The sequence below is a fragment of the Portunus trituberculatus genome, chromosome 18 (assembly GCF_017591435.1).
Source record: "Portunus trituberculatus isolate SZX2019 chromosome 18, ASM1759143v1, whole genome shotgun sequence".
In the NCBI taxonomy this organism is placed as follows: Eukaryota; Metazoa; Arthropoda; class Malacostraca; order Decapoda; family Portunidae; genus Portunus; species Portunus trituberculatus.
In genome coordinates, this window is record NC_059272.1 from 11,782,544 (window position 1) to 11,806,277 (window position 23,734).

The 23,734-nt window shown below is 41.0% G+C and overlaps 1 protein-coding gene across 16 annotated transcripts in view; it reads right to left on the minus strand.

Annotated features, from left to right (window-relative positions):
• Nucleotides 1–16,062, minus strand: part of LOC123505467 (neuronal acetylcholine receptor subunit alpha-7-like) — a 240,105-nt gene extending 224,043 nt beyond the window's left edge. For all 16 annotated transcript variants that reach the window (XM_045256796.1, XM_045256789.1, XM_045256799.1 and 13 more), the window contains exon 1: nt 15,215–16,062. In XM_045256796.1, coding sequence (XP_045112731.1) covers nt 15,215–15,806 — 592 coding nt within the window. In that variant the 5' untranslated portion in view covers nt 15,807–16,062. The remainder of the gene's footprint in view (nt 1–15,214) is intronic.
• Nucleotides 16,063–23,734: the final 7,672 nt, after the last annotated feature.

Here is a 23,734-nt window from a genome sequence, read left to right on the forward strand (position 1 = left end):
TATATATATATATATATATATATATATATATATATATATATATATATATATATATATATATATATATATATATATATATATATATAAACCCGAACACACACACACACACACCCACACACACACACACACACACACACACACACACACACACACACACACACACACACACACACACACACACACACACATACATACTAAGTTAGAGAGAGAGAGAGAGAGAGAGTGTGCATATATATATATATATATATATATATATATATATATATATATATATATATATATATATATATATATATATATATATATATATATATATATAGATAGATAGATAGATAGATAGATAGATAGATAGATAGATAGATAGATAGATAGATAGGTACATACATACATACATGCATACATACGAACACTCACAATAAATTATTTAACTAACGTAAATGTGCAAAAGAATCTGAAGATAAAAAAAAGCCGAAGGTCAAGAGGAACGAAGAGAAAGGCGAACATGTGTAGCGCTGTGCTCTTTTCAGGCGGCGATGGTCGGCAGGCACCGCCAGTGTTTCCTGGGCGGTGCCGCCTCGGGCCAGTGCCCTGGCAAGAAGAGTAATGAATTTTCGCCATGTATTATAACACTTTTTAATTTTAAGTAAATCTGTGCATGTACTTGTTGAATTATCTTGAATAATGATAATATTTATGCATTAAATGTATTTGCATCTGTGGCGCCAATTACTGAACTAGATTCCAATTTCATCCTAATTAGATATTTAATACATTATTATTATTATTTATTTATTTATTTTATTATTTTATTTTTTTGGTGTGTGTGTGTGCAGCACAAGAGGTCACACAGCCCAGCAGTCGCCCTACTCCTCATGGCACCAAAGCTACACTTTACCTTGCGCAACCTTTCTTGTTTGTGAAGACAGAGAGGTTTTCCTGTCTCATCTGTTAAGTCCGATTTCAGTTTTTACCAGCATCTTATTTTAATGTTTTCTAATGACATATTCTTGGAGAGAACACGTTTCTTTCAAAAAATATTTTTTCCAATGTGTGTGTGTGTGTGTGTGTGTGTGTGTGTGTGTGTGTGTGTGTGTGTGTGTGTGTGTGTGCGCGCATGAGGCTTAGTACATGCTGCCTACCCTCAGTCCTGCGAGCGAGCACTAGGCGAGGCGTGAGGGTGACGACCAGAGGGGGTGGGCAGGGTGAGGCGGCTCAAGGGCCTTGGAGAGGGCGGGGCGGGGTGAGGTGAACATGGGGAAGGACGAAGGGCGCAGGAAAGAGGTCGGCAAGGTTGTTTTCCACGTGTGCAAGACCTGGCATGAAAAAACAAAAAGTGTCTAGAAGGAGCGCTGGCCGAGAACGGTTGCGTCTTTCTATAATTCGTATATAAGCAGAAGCAATAGTTTTATTACTAATTATTGCTGGAGAGAGAGATACGAGTAACTAAGAATAACTCATCATTTGCTTACTGTATTAGTTTGTACAGCTCTCGAACAGTATAATACAATTTTCTTCAGCACACACACACACACACACACACACACACACACACACACACACACACACACACACACACACCTTTTCTCACTACTTGCCGCCACACAGCCGCGCCACACATTACTAACACGTCATGAAAGATCACGCTGGCTTAATGAACCACAACTCAATCAAAGTTAAAGCTCAAATATTTCTTTTAACGGTAGTAGTAGTAGTAGTAGTAGTAGTAGTAGTAGTAATGATAATAGTAGTAGTAGTGGTAGTGGTGGTGGTTTTACTTTTTTTGTTATCGTTTCGTTTCTTTAGTAGAAGTAACAATATCCTCACGTTCTTATTGTCATTGGTATGTATCAGAGTTAGTCGCACTTGTATTTCATTTATCAATAAACTTCCCGCTATCACGCTGCCACTGCCGCGGATCAGTCTGCATACAGAACAAAGGCAAGGGACGCTACCACCAAAACCACTGAGCTACATCCACTGCGTTCATCTCGCCATTGTCTTAAGCTTTACTTATCACGATGTTCGACTTATCTTCTGTATGCTTCACTGAACTCAAACATGGGGACGAGGGAAAACGCGCCGAATAGGAAGGAGAAGCGTGATGTTGCTCTCTGCCGGTGCCTGCAACGCGGGGATGTGGGTCACGAGTATTCATGCAGGTTTTCTGATTCTTGGGTCTTTCCTGCAGTCATTCCCGATATGCATACAAACACTCCTTCCTCATAAGTTGTCATGTTTTGACTTTTACATGTCATTCTGAACTTGTACTCCATTATTCGTTCAGTACTCTAACATTGTATATCCGATTATATTGTTATTTTCTTTCTCATGCAGCTTCTTTTGTAAATTCCTTTCTCTTCCGCCTCCTCCTCGCCCTCCTTGATTCCAGGCCGCTCGTATCTCAGGGATTTTTGAGTATTGGGCGGCGGGGAGTTCAAAGTCTGGGGGCAGCTGTAAATCCTCCCTTCCTCGACCCCCCGGCAGACTCTAGGGAGCCAAGACCCCTTTCCCGGGCAGAGTAGTGGCAGCGGAGCCTCATAAAACAATTATGGCCTCAAGCTCTCGCCTTTCACTGTAACGGTGTTTTTCTTTTCATTTTCGACGCTTGTGTTAGTTAAGTAATGTGTGTGTGTGTGTGTGTGTGTGTGTGTGTGTGTGTGTGTGTGTGTGTGTGTGTGTGTGTGTGTGTGTGTGTGTGTTTCACTGTTTGTTTGATCTGCTGCAGTCTCTGACAAGACAGCCAGACGTTACCATACGGAACGAGCTCAGAGCTCATTATTTCCGATCTTCGGATAGGCCTGAGACCAGGCACACACACACACTGGGACAACAAGGTCACAGCTCCTCGATTTACATCCCATGCCTACTCACTGCTAGGTGAACAGGGGCTACACGTGAAAGGAGACACACCCAAATGTGTTTGTGTGTGTGTGTTTCCTTAGGTGAAATGGAAATTTAGGCTAAGGAATGTGAGTTTATGTACGTGCTGTGATGAGTGAGAAAGGTTCATGTGTGGGAAGTTCGATATGATGTGGTTCTATTAAATGTTGATCTTCTCTTTGTCTCCATCAAATAAAGCGTCAATCTCTTACAATTCTCTATTTTCGTCGTTTTGTCCTTCTCTTCATCTTTACCTTTTTTTTCTCTTTAATCTAAAATACTTTTTTCCACTTCTTCTTCCTCTCCCTTCTCCTCCTCCTTCGCCTCCTCCTCCTCCTCCTCCACTTCCTCCTCCTCCTCCTCCTCCTCCTCCTCCTTCTCCTCCTCCTCCTCCTCCTCCTTCCTCCTCCTCCTCCTCCTCTTCCTCCTCCCTCCTGCTCTTCCATCGTCTCCTGCATCGCCTGAGATATAATTACCGCCAGCAAGGCAGTGTAATATGGCCGCCGCAGGACATCTCGGCCCAAATATTCCATGCATGACCAAACTCGGAGCGAAACCGGGAATCTGGTAATGAAATCGAGGAGGAGAGGAAAGGAGGAAGGGTGGGAGGAAAGGGAGAGAAGCGGAGGCAGGATGGAACGAAAGGAGGGGCGATAAAGGGAGAGGAGAAGAGGAGGGGAGGATGGGAGGAAAGGAGCAAGGAAGGAAGAGACGTAGGATGGCACGGAAAGTCGAGGAGAAAGGGACGGCACAGCGGCCACTGATAAGATAGCGAAGAGCAAGCTCGGTAAGGAAGAAGGAAGGAGAGTCCGTGGTAATAAATACACATTAAATACATAGTAATTTCATTGTCATGCCGGCGATATACTGAGAGAAGGAAACGGAGGAGAAAGAGATAACGAGCTAAGGGAAGAGGTAAGAGTGTAAGAGTGTAAGGGTGATAAGGGAGGGCGGGGTGCAGGGGAGGGTGACGCAGTGGAGGGACAGCTCAGTGCCTCAGTTGGGTTCATGCTGGTAAGGATCATCTGATTTAGAAAGTGTTTTATTTATTCATTTTTGTAATCATCGTGGTGATGCGTTAGTGGCATTGTTTCTTGGCGAGTTTGAAGTGTGTTGTTATTATTGTTGTTGTTGTTGTTGTTGTTGTTGTTGCTATTGTTGTTGTTGTTGTTATTGTTGTTGTTGTTATTATTATTATTATTATTGTTATTAATATCATTTTTGTTATTATTATTATTATTATTATTATTATTATTATTATTATTATTATCATCATCATTACTATTTTTATTACTACTACTACTACTACTACTACTACTACTACTCCCAGCTATGGTAATATATGAGACCTTATGTCTTTCTTTAACAGTGCCCTTGCTTTGTTTTCCTTCATGGTGGTGTTACAATATCTTGAAGGCAGCTCGCCACTGTCTTGCACTCGCCGCTCGCCTCACGGAGGCTTGCACTCGACGCACGTACAAACCCGGCGCCAGACAATGGGCTAGAGGCACGGCGCCTCCCCTCCCCGCCTCCTGCAGAGCTACGGGGCTAAAATGTAAACGCCTAGCGGAGAGAAAACTGCCGCCATCTTGGTGAGTGTAAGGCACCGCTTTCTCTCTCTCTCTCTCTCTCTCTCTCTCTCTCTCTCTCTCTCTCTCTCTCTCTCTCTCTCTCTCTACCCCCTTACATTCCCCACCACCTTTACTCGGCCGCCTCCTCACGGATCCCCTTCTCTCTTCCTCTCTGTACCCTTTTTCTCGTTTGTGTTATCAGAGGGTTCACTTTTTGTCATCCAAGAGATGGTGTGGATTTATATTCGTTTATTTTCTCCATCCTGCCTCAGATAATCGACGCCGCCAACGAGCTCCCACGCCTGGCCAGGTGTGAACCAATCAGCAGCCGCGCCAGCTATGACGTCATGACTGCTCCCACCTGTGTTGACGCATAAACCAGAGGAGGTATAGGTGGGGATGGTGAAGCAGCAGGAGGTAGTGGAGGAGATTGAGGAGGTGGAGCAAGATGGGGTCTCTGGTATTTGTGGAAAAAGGAAGAAGGGGAAAGAGGATGAGGAGGCCATGGTATAGGAGGTGAAGAAGCAGGCAAGGGCTGTGTCGGTGCAGGTGATGTAGGTGGAGTAACAGACGCTGTGGGAGTTGTGGTGTTGTAAGTAGGGTTGGATAGGCACACGTACACACCACGAGGGTGATTCAGACACAACTTTAGTAACGGATGACAAATACACAACACACGCACCATTAAAACCATGAACCGTCGAAAATTGTGTATAGGAGCAGGCGTGGTGAGAGAAGGACAGCACAGATGAGGAAAAAGAAGAAAGACTGCGAGAAAAGGAACACTGAAAAGAAGGAGGAAGAGAAGAAGAAGGAATAGTAGAAGGAGAGGAGGAGGAGGAGGAGGTAGTGGGGAGTCGCGCTGGTGTTGGGGCGCAGAGCCGCTGCCGGGGAAGGGGAGCAACTTGCCTAAAGCTGCACATATCAGCCTCCGCCGCCACACACACACCGCGACGCCGTGATTCTGCGCGAGGCGTGTATGTATGTCCGTCTGTCTGGTGCGACGGTGATGTAGGGTACCTTGTGTGACGCCTGACGAGGAGAGACGTAGGTTGGAAGCTAATGGGTGAAGGATTCCTCTGGGTGGGTGACGGGGAAGGGACAGAGTTGAGTGGATAAGGAACGAGGAAGATGAGTTCCGGAGGATAAGTGGACAGGTGAGGGATGCGCAGAGAAGGACGATGGGTGATGTGTGGATGCGGAGTGCTAAAGGGAGTTGGTGGGCGGCAAGTGAAGGCGGTACACATCATGGCTGGGTATGAGTGAAGGAAAGCATAATTAGAGTGAACACTTTCTCTATACCTCGTGTCTCTGCTTGTCGATCTGTGTCGTTCTCTTGTTATCATTATCATTGAGGAACCTTCGCCTTTTCTATCCTACATCTGCTACTTTAGACTTAGTAGTGCATTTTATCATGAGCATCTTGCAGGCTTGGTGCTCTTTGTTATTCCATGTATTCCTTTGTGTTTCTTTGTGCTCGAATTCCAGTGATTGATAATACTGTACTTGGTTGGATTAAAAATTCGGTAGCCTCATAATATACATAATGGCCCACGAGGTTGATGACAATGCTACAACTAATGTATCTTTGTTTGCACGTAAAGATAAGTGATCAAGGTAAAAAAAAAATAGATAGGTAGATGGGGAGAGGGAGAATAGCCCATCTGGCGCAAAAAAAAAAAATAAAAAGAACAGTCCAATGAAAAATGGTTGCTATATTAATTTTCCTTGGTGAGAATGGTTCCATTGTTGTTATGACAGTAAACTTTCAGTCACTCAATCAATCATTTATAAACCTGAGAGGATTATTTATTTTTTGTTTGTTGCTATTAATATATGTGTTCCTATAGTGTTATATAGTGACAACAACTGTTCTTAATCACTTACTTAAAAAGGATTGAATTTTTCTGCGGTCAGTGAGTTCTCGTCACCAGCTACATCGGCGCCACATCCTGTCTATTGGCCAGTTTCCTGGTTTAATTCCATTGCATGATTGCCACCTTATTTCTTTATCGCTTTTTTAGAATACCTCTTATCTATTCTGCCATGAGTTATTCGATATTTTCTTGGTTATTGTTGTTACGAGATTTGCTCTCAATCAACATCTTGTCGTGATCGGCCGCTCTTCCTGCTGTTATTTCATTGCTACTCTTCACATTCAGTTTGAATTTAGACTGCTTGTGCTCAGAGGCGTCTGATGTAACTTTCTGTTCACAATTCTGATATTTTTCTTATTAATTATTATTTGGTGATTTCATAATATATGTTGCTACCAGCAGCACTTGGTGTGTATTTAGATTGGGTCAGTGAGTGTTGAATTAATGTTGATCTACCAAATATAATTATGTTTTAACTTAAGTTCTTATTCTTATTTTTACAGGAAAATTTGCATTAATTTTCGTTGTCTGTAATAGATATGAGGATTTTATTTTATTTAGTTGTTATCGTCTTTGGATGTTTGAATAACCCCGGCCAGAAATGTGTCCGCTTTGTGGATTGAGATCACTGAAACGTAACACCTGCAAAAATCTTACCCCATACATAGTTTTTGCCAGTATTACGTCTTATCAGTCCGTGATGTAACTGCTTAAAGTGCGCTAGTACAGTCTACTAGTAGGATGTGTCAGATGCTCATTAGCTTATAACTGCCCATAAATACATAGGAAAGACCTATCTCACACAGGATAAAATTTCCGAATGATGGCTGGGAGTGTTGTTGAAATAATTGGCAGTCTCGCTTACTAAGACCAACACTACGGAAGTATTGTTTTTCTTCCCGTCACTTGGGTACGGAAATACTTGAAGGATGTCCTGCCGCATTATCAAGGCAGCAATTTTTTTCCTGTTAGTTCTTATTTGATTGTGAGTAAGAGACAGTAATTAGTTATTCTCTTAGCATAAAGTATCTGGCGCCCGTCATCGTCAATGAGCCTCTCTAAGAAACCATCAGTTTCATATCGTAAAATTTTCCATTAATGATTCTGTCAAGTTCCAAATCACTTCCTGTGGTGTAGACAGCCATCCTGATCTTCCTTTCAAAACCATTAAGACGGCATTTCCCTTCATGTTGTGACATTCCCCTGGCTGGCCGAGTGCCAGCCACCTCACCACGGCTGCCGGCCAAGGTGAAGCAGCGAGGCGGTGCTGAGCGGAGCGTCAAGACGCTGCTAACGCTCCGCTGTGCGCAGCCCTGCAGTGTGACGACACGTCACCAAAAAGACAAGGTACATTTTTGACACTTGAAGAACCATGTACACTGGGGACGAAATATAAGATTAAAGACTGTCTCGTTGGGGTTTGTCTAGAAATGTTACCATTTTGCTCTCGCAGACCTAAGATGCTTGGTATTGTTTATTGAGGTCAACATAATTCTAACTTAATGTAGTCCAAGGCAAAATTTACAGCATTGATGAGAAAGAGTAGAAAAACCTACGTTTTGATTGTCAAAGAAAAATAAAAACTAAAACAGAAAAGCTTCCTGGCACTGTTTGCATGTGCATAAACAGGTAGGGTGAAATAAGAGCGGATCCCTTACAATAGGATCAGCAAAAATTTGCATAATGATCAAGCCAAATTGTCTTCAAACAATTTCACCTTTTGCTTTGAAATTTTTTGTGCGTCCTGTAATATCTACCATCTCATACGCCACGCTTGTTATCTTTATCTGCTAACGTCTGTCATCGTCTCATCGGTGGATAGAAGACAAGTTATGTGGACTTCCTTCGACAAAAATGGAGGGATGTCTTGTTAGTATCTATCTCAGGTGAGCAGCTTGCGTTTACTAAAGAAAACTATTAGTTATTGGTGTCCAGATGAGGAACTCCATGTGCCACTCATCAATCTAACATTCGATTGTTGTTTTGTAAGTGCGTAAAATATCAGTACATTCATGACATTAGTATTTTGATGTTCAAACTTTACTTGGTAACAAACGTAGCACATACGTACAAATTATGTGCACACTACTTACAAAAATATAGTATTAAAGTAATTGTGATTCATGAAGGTATACACCTAGAAAACATCATAAGTGAAAGAATAAAAGCAACATTCGTGACTCATTTGACCAAAGAATACAAAGTGCGGTGCGCGCATTGAGACACAAAATCGAAGCTGTCATCTCTACTTTGAGAAAATTTTACGTAAAATCAATATTTTAGTATAAATGAGAATTGTTTGCATTATTCGTTAGAAACAAGATTCAACATTCAGTGCGTGAAGGTCTGACGCTCTGCATCAAGACAATGGAAGGTGGAGAAGCAGAAATAGAAAGTATACACGCACGTTTCCGAGAAAAAATGGGAACTGGTGGAAGATTTGTATTACGAGTAAGTGGAGATGAATCGTGGAAACGAGTGAAAAAAAAGGAAGAGGGAAGGCAAAGGCGTGGGCAGGTGCGAGGGAGGCAAGGAAGAGGGTCAGGTGTGTGAGGGAAGGGCAGGACGAGTTACACTCGTCCAGGTTGTAATATCCTTTTGAGAGAAGTGATGCCATATTCATCCTATTGATTACTTAGTTTTGAATGCAACTGTTTCTATAACTTTTCTTTTATTGTTATTATTATTATTATTATTAATATTATTATTATTATTATTATTATTATTATTATTATTATTATTATTATTATTATTATTATTATTATTATTATTATTATATATTACGCTTTTCGGTCCCTCGTTTCAACAATGACTTCTTGTAAAATTTCACGGTGTGTTGCAGAACCCAATTTTCTGACTCGGTTTTTCCGTGGCTCATTTTTCTTATAACTTCTTTCTTCTCCTTTCTCTTCCATTGGTTAGCTGAAGGGTCTCTCTCTCTCTCTCTCTCTCTCTCTCTCTCTCTCTCTCTCTCTCTCTCTCTCTCTCTCTCTCTCTCTCTCTCTCTCTCTCTCTCTCTCGTGTTTGTGTGTGTGTATGTTTGTGGAGCATTTAGTTCCATGTTGTGTAAAGAAGAATTGTATTGTTCGCATCAGCAAGGAACGTGTGTATATGAAATGTGTTGCATTCCCGCCAGACAAGACCATCTGGCCACCGTGACAGGCTAAGAATAGTGAGAAATGGAAACAGCCCTCTGGGAACAAAAGGAATCTAACAGTAAACAACCAGTGCCTCCCATCTCCTCCTATCCTACCCACCACCATCACAACCACCATCACCACCCCACCCCAACCCAACCCACCCAAGCAGATGCTGTCATCTACTGCCCCACCATCTTCTCACCTCCCCCCCCCCCACACACCACTCATAGTAGCCCCCTCTTCAGTTTTCTTCCCAGCGGCTAGACGTCTATTCTTCCACCTTCTCCGTCAGGAAAGTCTGATTACAAAGAATGGGTCCTTTAAGTCACACCTTTACATTGATGAGGGTTCTCTAATCTCTCAATGCTTTTCTCATATATTGCTTCCATTTTTCACACTTCTGTCATTATGTAACATGTGGGTGGTCTTACGTATGTGATGGAGCTCTTGGGGTATCCTCACTTCTATTCTCTCTCTCTCTCTCTCTCTCTCTCTCTCTCTCTCTCTCTCTCTCTCTCTCTCTCTCAAATCCCTTCCCAGCATTCAGTTCCGCGTTTACTGATTCCTCACATGCGAGTACAGACTTCAAATTCTTGTGTTTCCTCGTCTTTAGTCATGAACTTTGATTTTTAACGATGATCGGGTAAAGTCTAACACGAAAGTTTGTATCTGCATGTCGAATGTGCTTGCTTATATGTGTGTGTGTGTGTGTGTGTGTGTGTGTGTGTGTGTGTGTGTGTGTGTGTGTGTGTGTGTGTGTGTGTGTGTGTGTGTGTGTGTGTGTGTGTGTGTGTGTGTGTGTGTGTGTGAGGTTAAGAATTGATCAATTAAAGACATAAAAGTTTATTTCCAGTTGATTTAAACAACAAAAAAAGTAGATTACAGTCGTTTTATTAGGTATTTACCAGCTTGTATAAACGTTACGGTGTTCCTAGCACTTTGTCTTAACTTTCCTTGTTCCCAGACTTTTTTTTGTTTTGTTTAAATGACTATGCGAAAAATGTGCCTGCATTTATTACTTACTTGAAAATTAATCCTGACAAAGTCCTGGACATCGGGACTCTATTTGTCTGACTGTGATCGGGGAAGAGCGCTAAAGCTTTCCAGTGAGCGGGTGAGATCCAGTAGCGAGTACTTCCCGCAGCCTTCATCGTTCATCGTGAAGACACAACGTGGTACTTTTCAAGTAATGGTTCTGCAATTCTATTTATTCAAAATAATAAGTTTGTATTCTTCAGTGGTTTAGGATTTCCACTATTTTTAGTGGCCACAAAGTTGATAAGTGTAATTCTGATAGGTATTTTCCTTGATAATGTTGCAAAATGTTTGTTCAGTTTTCACGAAAGCCATTCAAGTATTCTTGTGTAAAACCTCTATAATTTTCACTAAATGGACTTAAGATTAGTCGAGTTATGCAGTTGAAAAGTTTAAGAATATGAAAAGTACTCTTAGGTGGAAATGAATTGAATATCAACCCTAGTTGGTTGGAAGTGACAATTAAGAACAATTCTATCCTTGCTATGTAAGCTATGTAGACTAATGTGTGTATGTCGCACTTTTATAGCATCATTTCTGTCTTGCCACAATTAAGAATATAAATTTATTCTGTTTTTGCCATAAAATCTATTCTAACATCTGTATTTGGACACATTCGGAAAGTGAAGTACATCCTTTGTTGGGTGATTCCATGGTGTTGCTTTCGCTTCGTCTCACACCATGCAGGATACCAATCAGTTTCAGTCACTGGCTGGTGTGTTGCTCCATATGTTATTTTTCTTTTAACCGAAAACTTGATTGTAAATAAAATCAACAGCTTGATTAAGACATCTTTATTCCAGGTTACCGTGGCTTGGTATTTCTTGATGAGATTTCGCTTCTTATTTTATTTATTTCTCCTCTTTCATTCCTCTTTTATACTTTCTTTCCTCCTTCTCCTCGTGTCTCTTCCTTCACTTTCTTTATTGCACTCCAGTGATATTGATCTGAGTAACATGGCAGTAATATCTGTCTTTTAGGTTTTCGTTTGGTAAGCAAGACAACTTGAATAATGTAGCCGCACTGTGCCGGAGACAGAAATCAGTCATAGTAAGTGTAATGTTTTTTAGTTTGTCAGTGTTCCTGTGCTCTTCCATTCAATTTGATTTCTAAATATTTAAACTATTTTGAATTATTTATATAATTTAAAAATAAAGTAAAAATGAATTACTTGATAAAAACCTGCTTTTCTAAGTTAATTGAATTAGTTGAAAAACGAAATAAGCACCGCATTTCTTATTTCAGACTGACTAGATACTGATAACCGAAATATCGATACGAAAAATGTTTCAATGATCGGAATTCTTTTATAAAGGAGTAGCTAGACTTAAAGTGACCAATCTCGCTGTAAAAGTCAAATACCAAGCCGTACTAAGCGTCTCGCTTATACCGCCTCTTTTGTAGGGTTTCTAGAATGACACATTTGAAGAGCTTCCTTGTAACGCTCTACTGAGAGTGGCGACTTTGAGGACCATCTGGGGAGCGAGGCGGCAGGAAACAGTGGTGGAGTGAGAGAGGAGGGTGCTCGCCATAGTGGAGGAGGGCGCTACAGGGAAGTAAAGAGGAACAGCCGCGAAGAATAGTCGACGATTAAGGTGAAGTAACTTGAATTAGGAGCAGTTAGGGTCAAGAGGAAGAAAGACAACGTTGCTAGCAATGATATATGTAGTTCTCTCGTGGGTGACAAATGGTCTGGCAATATACCGCAATGCATTATTGCACTGGCATTATAATTACCTACCCCACATAATGGTAACTAATAATCTTCCTTTACTTGTGTTCATGATGATGAAAACATTCTCTCTCTCTCTCTCTCTCTCTCTCTCTCTCTCTCTCTCTCTCTCTGTCTCTATATATATATATATATATATATATATATATATATATATATATATATATATATATATATTTTTTTTTTTTTTTTTTTTTCTTGCCCGTCTGCATAGTTCACTACAGACGTACCATCTCCACTTCAGAAATTCAATTATTTGTGCGCTATAATTTAACACACACACACACACACACACACACACACACACACACACACACACACACACACACACACACACACACACACACACACACACACACACAACATCTTTACCAGTCATTTCAGTCAATTCAGGATCGTGAGAGATAAAGCCAAATATCCAAGGAATAGCGGTTTGTGTGATGAGGATGAGTAAATGAATAGCTATACATTGTATTTTATTAACTTTGAATAGTAACTGAATGAAATTTTTTTTCTAGTTATCGTCGCTTATCAGTGTTAAGCATCATCATAAAGACTGTGATAGTGTTGGCAAGGAAGTCTCGTGAAGTCGTAGGGCAGACAAGGAAGGCAGGCACGAGTGTATGGTCTGTGTCACAGGGAAGAGACAAGAGTAACAATTTTGTTATTTTTTAGGATACGAAATATTGATATGATAATGGCAGATATACGCGGGAGTATAGATAACGTCTATTATTGGTAAATCTAGCATACTAGCTGAGATCTGTTTTTGATTAGTGTATAATAGATATATATGATGTAAACGAGTCAGTTTTATAAAGTTTGTGCTTGTGACCGATGTGGAAACACTGAGTTGACTGTCAGTCTCCGCGCACGCCTGCGTCAGAAGGGAGGAGCCGTAGCTGGTAACGCGGTCGATTGTATCCTTCCCAACATGGAAACATTCTACGTCTCTCATTTACGATTCCAAAGTTTACTTTTTAGTGTGATGGTGGCTGCGGCTCGTCATTTAATGCCCTGTCCCGCCGTGACTCTTAGCCTCAGCCTTTGCTCACACGAACGCTGCGGCCTGTCTGTCTTGTAGTGTCTATCTTCCCTGCGACATACAAGAATGCGTTTCTCAATGAAATATGAATAGAACATCTGAAGTTTTTGAGGAAAAAAGTAATGATTATATATTATATTTCTCTATATTAGACAACAAGTAGTACTATGTATATATATATATATATATATATATATATATATATATATATATATATATATATATATATATATATATATATATATATATATATATATATATATATATATATATATATATATATATATATATATATATATATATATATATATATATATATATATATGTATATATACATTGAACAAATTAAAAATTAAAAATATTTTTTAAAACTGATTTTAACACTTCCACTGCGGACCTGGTGTGACAGGTGGGCACCGAGAGAAGTGTGAAGTCCACCTCCATTGAGTGATTGGACACACCGCAGCTGAGAGAGAGAGAGAGAGAGAGAGAGAGAGAGAGAGAGAGAGAGAGAGAGAGAGAGAGAGAGAGAGAGAGAGAGAGAGAGAGAGAGAGAGAGAGAGAGAGAGAGAGAGAGAGAGAGAGAGAGAGAGAGAGAGAGAGAGAGAGAGATTGAAATTATTTAGACTTCAGAATATGCCTGAATGCTTTTATCGTATTTCTTTGTATTATGATCTCCCTAGAGTAAAGAGACTAATCCATTTTCAATGTGGTTGTAGAAGAAAAATAAGCGAAATCCTGCATAGTAACTAACAAAAGATGCAAGCTACATGTAAGTCTATTTGGTCCATGTTGAATTAGAAATTATAAAACATATATGTTCACACACACACACACACACACACACACACACACACACACACACACACACACACACACACACACAGAGAGAGAGAGAGAGAGAGAGAGAGAGAGAGAGAGAGAGAGAGAGAGAGAGAGAGAGAGAGAGAGAAACGCGCACACACACACACACACACACACACACACACACACACACACACACACACACACACACACACACACACACACATTTTCTTTAAAGACTACGTAAGAGGCAATAAATACGAATTAAAAAAGAAAGTGAGAAAGAGAAAGGATTATCCCTATTAACTACGTAAAAATTACTTCTACTTAGAAAGATGTAAATAAATGTGATAGATTAAGAGGAAGAGGCACACATTAACTGACAGAATATTGCAAGTAATGACATGGACGCGGGGCTGCGGGCAGGGGGCAGGTCGGCGTCCAGAACCCTGCCCGGTGGCCGCCCGGCACCCCTGGGTATTGATCAGCTCAGACTGCAGGCGCCCGCCGCTGAGGCAGGCTGAGTTTACCCTACCACACAAGAGTCGGGTAGCCCATCTTAAGCTTAGAATGAGATGTAGAGATGCAGGGGCCGCCTGGATGGATGGGACGGGTGGGAGTGGCGGTAACAGGGCTCCGCAGACAAAGAACCTCCGCGGAACACTCGCATGTTCATATTTCCTGGAACCTGGATTTTTTTTTGCAAGATACCATTTCAAGTAAATATTTTATACACCATGATTTAAATAAGGCACTTGTGGGGTTAATCACAGTTGAGGTTCAGATCACTGTTAATTCACTGGTTTTATACATTTTTAGTTTTGCTTTATTTTCACATTTTAGTATAATTTGGTTTAGAATGTTTTAATGTTGTTTTTAGTTTTATGTTACGCACAGTGCTTTTCACACCGATGTTGGCTTTAGTTTACTGAACATTTAGTTTAGTGCACTTGCAGGCTACACCTTCAGACGTACTCGTGGTGGTGGTGAAGCAAGAGTAATCCTTCTTGTCAGGTGGAGATCCTTCAGGTGGGAAGGCCACGGTGGGGGAGTGGCCTTTCATTGTGGAATCTGCTGTATCATGTTGGATCAAGTAAGAGGTAAGATATGTAAACGGGTGCTAACATTACCTTTTGGAAGACAGACGATGAGTAGGACGAGAGGCCAGAACGCCCACCGCTGAGGCGCCTCCCGTACGGAAGATTGTGACTGTACGATGATACTACTTGTGGTGGTGGTTGTGGTGGTGGTGGTGGTGGCGGTGGCGGTGGCGGTAGGAAAGGTGGATGAGGAGGAGGAACATGAAATAGATTGTGAGGTAGATGAGTAACAAGAAGAAACAGAGGAGGAAGAGGAACTACTAACTGAGGAAGGAGAGGCAGTGATGGCAGGTGCATGGGATGGGGCGGCACTGGGGGATGGTGAGGCTTTGTGAGCTAGGGAGGCGTGAGGAGCCGATGGCTCGGAATAAGCCATCGTGGGTGCTAAGGAATGGGATGGTTGAGAATTTGTTAAGGTTACTGGAGAGGCTTGAGTTGAGGGCTTATAGGACGATGAGCATAAAGGGGTGTAAGGGCGTGAGCAGGAGGGGGAGGAGGGGCCCGAGAACCAGAGGCCTTCCTCTCCTGTGAGAGGTGAGGTGCGGGGAAGGAAGTGTGACGGAGAGGAACGCGGGGAGGCTGTGGTGGCGGCGGGTGCGAATAATCTAGAGTCGGGGGCCATCCCGGCTTCACTGCCCGTCGTCAGGTCACACTAAAGGTTCTCACACTGGCACTGACAGGCACGCTCGGACTGCCGCCCTCTCCACATGCCCGTAGCTGCTCTTGGAGGTGGCCAGCTCGCAGCCAGCCCGCGGTGGTGACGGAGGAGGTGGTGGTTGTGGATGTGGTGGTGGTGGTGGTGGTGGTGGGCCAGGCCCGTGTGATGGTGGTGTGGTAGTGTGGTTGCGCGGCGTGGCGTGGAGCCGTGGTGGTGCGGTGGTGGCGAGTGAGGGCGGGTTGGAGAAAGGTAGCGGCGCGGGACCCAGTCTTGAACTGCGCCGCCGCACGCCACGACCAATCAGCGAGCGACATTCCACTCGTCAAAAATAGCGCGCTGCAGTGGCTGCCCTCAAGAAGAACAAGAGGCCGCAGCGAAAGAGGGCCAAATTATTTTCAGGTCTATGCCTACGGCTGAAGCAAGGTGTTGTCTTCCGCCGCCCCTCCTCTAGGCCAGGCTGCAGGACAGGCCGCTGGGGTTTTGGTTTGAGAAAAAAAAAAAAAAATGTAGGAATAGTTATGTAGAGCATAGGATGGTGGTGTAACATATACACCTCACTATCCCTTCCATCCTTACACCTGGGAGTCAGACTCAGGTTGGGGGAGGGGGGGAGTTAGGTGAGGGAGGGAGGAAGGGGAAGTAGCGGTTACTTGTGCGCGCGGAACAGATCTTAAAGCATCGTCGAGTTGCGTCACAACTGCTGCTGGGTAATTTTTTTTCAAGTCTGCCATTCGCTGGTTCTCACCACCGTCCATCATATAGTGTGTGTCGAATGACACACTGTTGGCTGCAGACTTGTGCATGCTATTTTGCTGTTCGGTTTACAACCAAATTCTCTTGCTAACACTTGGTTCCCGTCATCCCGCGAAGACTGTCATCACCACTTCCAAGTAATGCAAATCATCGATTCATGAAATACAATGCTGCTTAACATGGACAAGTTTCCTTCATTTGCAGCTGCTGCCACCAATATAACTAAAACCTTCCCACGACTTGAGGAGTCCTTCAGTGATCATGGCAACACTGATCCACCCACAACGTAAAAGTTCTTCAGGTTTGCAAATGAGAAAATATGTAGACTCTTACTTATTTCAAGCTTGTTTTTTTCTCTATTACATTTACCATGTAATTGTATTTTCAGAATATAGATGACCAGGAAAATGATCTTACATGAGTATATAATCATTCTTCACTTAAGAATTCATTCCTTAAATTCATTACATATCAAAAAAATATAATTAGTAAAAAACAGAACATTAAACAAGCCGTAAATGTTAAAATGGATATCCGTATTTCATTGAAAATTACGGACACCGGTTGCTGTACGTCTGCCTCCGTCGATATTGGGCTCCATTTTGTCCGTCTTACATCTACTCAGTTTCACTCGGTTTCCTTGGTGTACATGGTGAGTGTTCGCTGCAGCGAGAATGTTCAACACCTACTATGACTCTCACTCTTAGTGTGTTTTAATACATTGATATGGGATGGATTGAACAACAATGTATACATACTAGAAATATATAAAATCTATAGTTGGTACATGCATCATGTTAAAATCGAGGCTTATTCTGTCTCTCTATATGTGTATTCTATATATCCATATAACGGATCTTTTTAACTAACAAACTTATGAACACTTGACCATATGTAGATGACTATTGGCTGCTGTGCGCGACTTGAAGCAATACTGTTTAATGAAATATTATAATTAGTTTGAATAAAAAAAAGAATTTAATTGCGTGGTAAAATAAAGTAATTAGCAACGTAAAAGGAATGTTAACTTGTGAAATTTTGCTCTATGGTGAATACAATTCTGATCAGAGGAGCAACAGAAGGAAAGATTGATATTAGTAATGAGGCAAGTTTAAGGTATCTAGCAAGCGTGTGATATTTTTCTTTCATTACAGACTCCTCTTACCGTCTCTTTCATCTCTCCTCTCGCTCCTCCCGCGCACTCATCTCGTCATCCTGGTGTCCGTATCGTCCTGGCTCATTGTAGTGGGCTTTCATGTTTGTTTGTACCTTTTTCTTCGTCATAGAAAAAAAAACTAATCCGACTGACAAGTAGAAAGAACAACTTTTAAACAAAGTAATATATATATATATATATATATATATATATATATATATATATATATATATATATATATATATATATATATATATATATATATTTCCATCCATACATACATATGTAGTACATACATGCATGTATGCATAAGTTAGCATAGCACATTCTTATTTTCATATGTTGTACGCATAATTGTTTACTCAACACACACACACACACACACACACACACACACACACACACACACACACACACACACACACACACACACACACACACACACACACACACACACACACACACACACACACACACACACACACAGACACACACATACGAGTATGCCTGTAGTGGGAACGCTGTGTCTTTGTTTATCGTCATTTGTCAGACTGTTCCTACTGTGTGGTCAGGTCCTAATCTCGTGCCACGTTCTTGTCATGATTATCATTTGAAGCTTGAATAAGAACACGCGCAAAAAATGCTTGCAATATTATTATTACTGTTGATTTTGCTAATCCTTTAACAACGGCAAGCTGTAGCGTTATTGATGTTTTCACGCAAACAACATATATGTTCTTCCTTTCACCACAAATACAAAAGCGTGGCTGACCCGTATCAAGAAGAGAGAGAGAGAGAGAGAGAGAGAGAGAGAGAGAGAGAGAGAGAGAGAGAGAGAGAGAGAGAGAGAGAGAGAGAGAGAGAACGAAGGAAAGAAACAATGATGAAGGAAGTAAGAATGTTGGTAAACGGAGGGAGATGGGTCAGAAAACAATTTGCGCCACGAGAGAGAGAGAGAGAGAGAGAGAGAGAGAGAGAGAGAGAGAGAGAGAGAGAGGAAGGTGGACAGGGGGAGTAAAGGAAGGGGAGAAGGGAATTGTTGGCCTTTGGAGCAGCAAAGTAAAGCCTGCAGCGTCCTGACTGGCCATACCGTCCCGTCACTTCCGTCTTTAATCCCCTTTCTGCTGCCTTGTGCCGCCGCCTCCCTTCTTAAGCCATTCCGGGTTACGGTACGATGTGCATAACTTGTTCGTGTTGCGGTTTTTTCTACGCAACTTAGATGAGGAACATTTTCATGTGTTATGTTTGAAGGGATGAACTTTTCATTTATCTTTCCATATGATGTGTGATAAAAAAATAATAATTTGTTTAAGGAGAGTATTGTTTTAATTTGATTAAAGGGAATATTCTTTTTTCAGTTGTAAGAATTTTTTTTAATTAATCTCAATGCTGAATCTCTACATATACATGCGAGGTTATCTATTCATATATATATATATATATATATATATATATATATATATATATATATATATATATATATATATATATATATATATATATATATATATATATATATATATATATATATATATATATATATATATATATATATATATATATATATATATATATATATATATATATATTATATATATATAACTGAGATAAAGACACTTGAGATGTTGAATATCAGCCTTTTATCTTATCTTTTTCTCATCGCGTCAGAAGAGAACCAAAACAGGTACAGTAGAAGGAAGGGGAAACCTATGGTTACAACAGAACGAGTAGAAGGTAGAACAGGAAGTAAAATTAAAGGAAGGATTATTTTAAGATGGGATGAGGAAGAACGATTGCCAAGGAAAGTGCGAAGGTGGACGAAGTGTGGAATGGGGGAAGGAAGAGCAAAAAAAGAATGAGGTTGTGTGAGCGTCTTACAAGTGTTCCTTATTGGTATTTGAATTGTATGAGAGGACGAACAAATCTCAGACACTCAGGAACCAAGAGTGCCAGAAACATCGACTGCATTGAATATTTCTATTTTTTGTTACTTGGCTTTCTTATTACGCAAATGTGAAATGAAGGGAGTAACGAATAAAATGAGCTGATGGTGTTTCCCTCTCTCTCTCTCTGTTTGACTGATGCAAAGTCATGACAAAGAAAGGTAATAAGAAAATAAGAGTTTAAAAAGAAAAGTAAAGGGTTAAGGGTAAGAAAATAGATAAGAATAGGAAAATAGATACGGAACAATAACGCAAGGGAAGCTGCAAGAAGCACCAGACAAACGCGTGGCACTCACAATCCATATCCAATTGTATCCTTTAATTTTGTCATGAATGTAACGTAACTTTTACATCCATTCCACGGTTTGACAGACTTGTAATTCAAACTAACCTCATGTAACCTAAACTATTAACTCTAAAAGCGTTACTAAACCCGGAAGACTTGAACAAAATGGATTATGTTGAAAAATAAGCAAATAAAAGATAAGCGATGGATTTAAAGGTACCAAATGCGTTTTATTGACTGACTTTACTTTCACTGTCCCATTCACTATTATGTCCGCCAGTATCTTGGTCAATGATGCCTGTAAAAAAAATAAATATATACTTTGATAAAAATTAGATAAATTAAATCTCTCTCTCTCTCTCTCTCTCTCTCTCTCTCTCTCTCTCTCTCTCTCTCTCTCTCTCTCTCTCTCTCTCTCTCTCTCTCTCTCTCTCTCTCACTCACACACACACACACACACACACACACACACACACACACACACACACACACACACACACACTCGTTTTACGGCAGGCAGAGAAGTGAGTGCGGTGGGTTGGCGGTGTTAGGTCAGTAGCAACACTTATCCTGTCCCTGGTGAGCCGTCGACCCCTGACTGGAACACAAGGACCCGCAACCCACATGCGCCATAAAGTATGTACGATGTCACGGCTCAAGTTTCCTAGCAAGGGGAAAGGAAATGTGCTTCAATAGTACATGTAATGTGTATTATGGACTTGTATGCGTCCGTATTAAGAAAAAATGTCATTATCTGTAGGGATTGGCTTCTATCATATTGTAAGATGAACTTATTTGAGTAAAATTAGCTGCTGTAACTTTGACTCTTGCATACTTGCTGTAATGTATTCAGCCTTCACAGCTGTAAGATTAAACACGCATTAATATGAAATAGAAGTGCTGGATTGTTATTATTTGCTTATTTATGTCAAGAATAAAGTTGAGGTTTTGAAATCTATAGCTATAGCTAGGATAATTAGTATCTTACGATCATATATTTGATGCATCATAATGAATATTTAGCTCAGTAAAATAGTAAAAATGTCAATGAGTCAGAAGTGCTGATGTCCTGGTGTCGCTCTGGGAGACGAGGGCGAGGCTGGTACGTAGTAGGATGTCGTGATCAAGGTAAAACCAGTCTTTGAATAGGCGATGTTCATCGAAGATCGGTATTCTGATTCTGTTACCATAAAATATAAGTCTTGCCGAAAATGCGATAGTTTTCAGAAGAAGGAACATGAGTAAATGGTGACCTTATCAGGTGTGTGTGTCTTTGGAAGCATCTGGAGAAGGTGTAGCTGTTGGAATGGGTGGTATTTTGTTGAGAGTGAAGATCCTGGTGGCGGGGACAGGGTTGTCCCCCAGTGGAACGTCCATCCCCCAAAGCTCGTTTCCGTAACATGCCAGAGCCATATAAAGTTTCTGATGTTTGTTGTTTTTGTTTGAAGCATAGAGGAACATTGCACGGTGGTCCTTGGCAGTGGTCATCCCAGAGAAACAGGTGTTGTGTGTTACATGCGTCACGCGGAAGATGTTGGGGAAGATCGCAGCGGTCAGGTTCTGCACTGTCACTCCCACGTTCACGGCCTCGTTAGACCAGTTCCCTTCTAGCCCACAGTTGGGTATCAGCTGAGGCCAGGACGCCACCCCGCCCACCAATGCAAATATAGCGAGCAAAGAAAGCATCGAAGTCTTTAATTTTTAAGTGCACATTATTGATTGTCAGTGTTCTTTAGGGATAAGTTTGCAAATGGAAGGCACGGAGTGATTACGAAGCTCTTCTGTTTTTTTCTTCACAGCGCAACTGCTAACTTCATTTCGTTGTAATTCAGTCTTTTCCCGAATCGATGGCGTATCAATGGAGAGCACATTTCATTTTGTGTCCAATGGTATGTGCTCAGTCTAACTGCCATCACAAATTGAATGGATGACAGTTTTTGAATAGTGGCCGGATCTTTATTTGTTGTACCACTCATTGCAAACCCAATTTGTGTAGAAGAAAGCTCATTTTGGTCTCATTAGAAAAAAAAATGAAGCACAAGAGTTTTATTGCTTTCAGATTCACTTAAAACGCATTAAACACACATAGGTAAAATAAGAAAAAAAAACAATAAAACAAGCAAGGAGATGAATTTATTGAAAGCATGACGCCTGAGGCACCCTGCATGAATATCTTCTTTCTACAACTTTTCATGCAGAATTGAACTTTGAGTCTAACTTCTCTTCCCTGGGTGAGACAAGATTTAGTAGTCAGCTACAATTAAAGAAAACTGAGCACAGCTGTCTTAAAAGTTAACTTTGTGATTTCTACATTCCCAGTTGGTCCATATTACATATTGGATATCAACTTGAACAGTTTATTAGTATCTGAGTTACTATGAGACTTTTGCTCATATGCAGAGGGAATTTTGATTAAATACGTTCGTTTATGTGCTTCTTAGTGTGTTACCTTTGCCCTGTGACAGTGGTTTTTTTTTATGTAAGAGGAGAACTGCCAAAACCAAAAAATACATTAGAATAAAAAGGCCGACTGGAATTGCAGTTTCCATAAAAGATTAGAATTAGTCAAAAGCCTGGGACAAATGTCCCGACACTTCTCTCTTAAAGGAAGTTAAGTCATAGGAAGATGGAAATACAGAAGCAGGTAGAGAGATCCAAAGTTTATCAGGGAAAGGTATGAATGATTGAGAATACTGGTTAACTCTTGTATTAGAGGGTTGGGCAGAATAGGGATGAAAGGAAGAAGAAAGCTTTGTGCAGCGAGGCCGCAGGAGGAGGGGAGGTATGCAGTTAGCAAGATCAATAGAGCAGTTAGCTTGAAAATAGCGTAAAAAGATAGAAAGGGATGTAACATTTCGGCGGTGAGAAAGAGATTGAAGACAGTCAGTCAGTGGAGGGGAGTTGATGCGACGAAGAGCTTTTGATTCCACCCTATTTAATTAAATTATGTGCTTGGAACGCAGAATGCCTAACTTCATAGTAGCTGTTTTAGCAAGAGATGAGATGTGAAGTTTCTAGTTAAGATTATGAGTAAAGAACAGACCGAAGATATTTAGTGTGGAAGAAGGAGACAGTTGAGTATCATTGAAGAAGAGGGGATAGTTGTCTGGAAGGTTGTGTCGAGTTTTTGAGGCATTGATAACTACTAAGTTTTCTCTGCCCCAATCAGAAATCTTAGAAAGATCAGAAGTTAGGCGTTCTGTGGCGTCCCAGCGTGATCTGTTGCCTTCCTGAAGGGTTGGTCGTGTCTCTAAGGACGTGGAAAGATGTAGGGTGGGATTATCAGCGTAGGAGTGGATAGGGCAAGAAGTTTGGTTAAGAAGGTAATTAATGAATAATAGAAAGAGAGTGAGTGATAGGACAGAACCATGAAGAACACCACTGCTAATAGATTTAGGAGAAGAACAGTGGCCGTCTACCACGGCTGCAATAGAACGGTCGGAAAGAAAACTTGAAATGAAGTTTTTGACATTTTCTACTTATGAATGAGTGTTTGGAAAGTTGAAGAATAGATTTGGTATGATTCCGGGCAGAAATATAAAGTGCATGAAATTCAGGAGATGGAAGGCTCAAGTACCTTTTGTGGACAGCCTCTCTATCATATATAGCACGAGAACAGGCTGTGTTAAAAAATGTTTGGAAGGTTGATATTGAAAAAAAGAAAGAGGAATGTACGCTCCCATGCCAGACACTCTCACTTCCGTTATGCGTTCAGCACACAGAGATGGGTCTCTGTCACGGAAACAGTAATCAT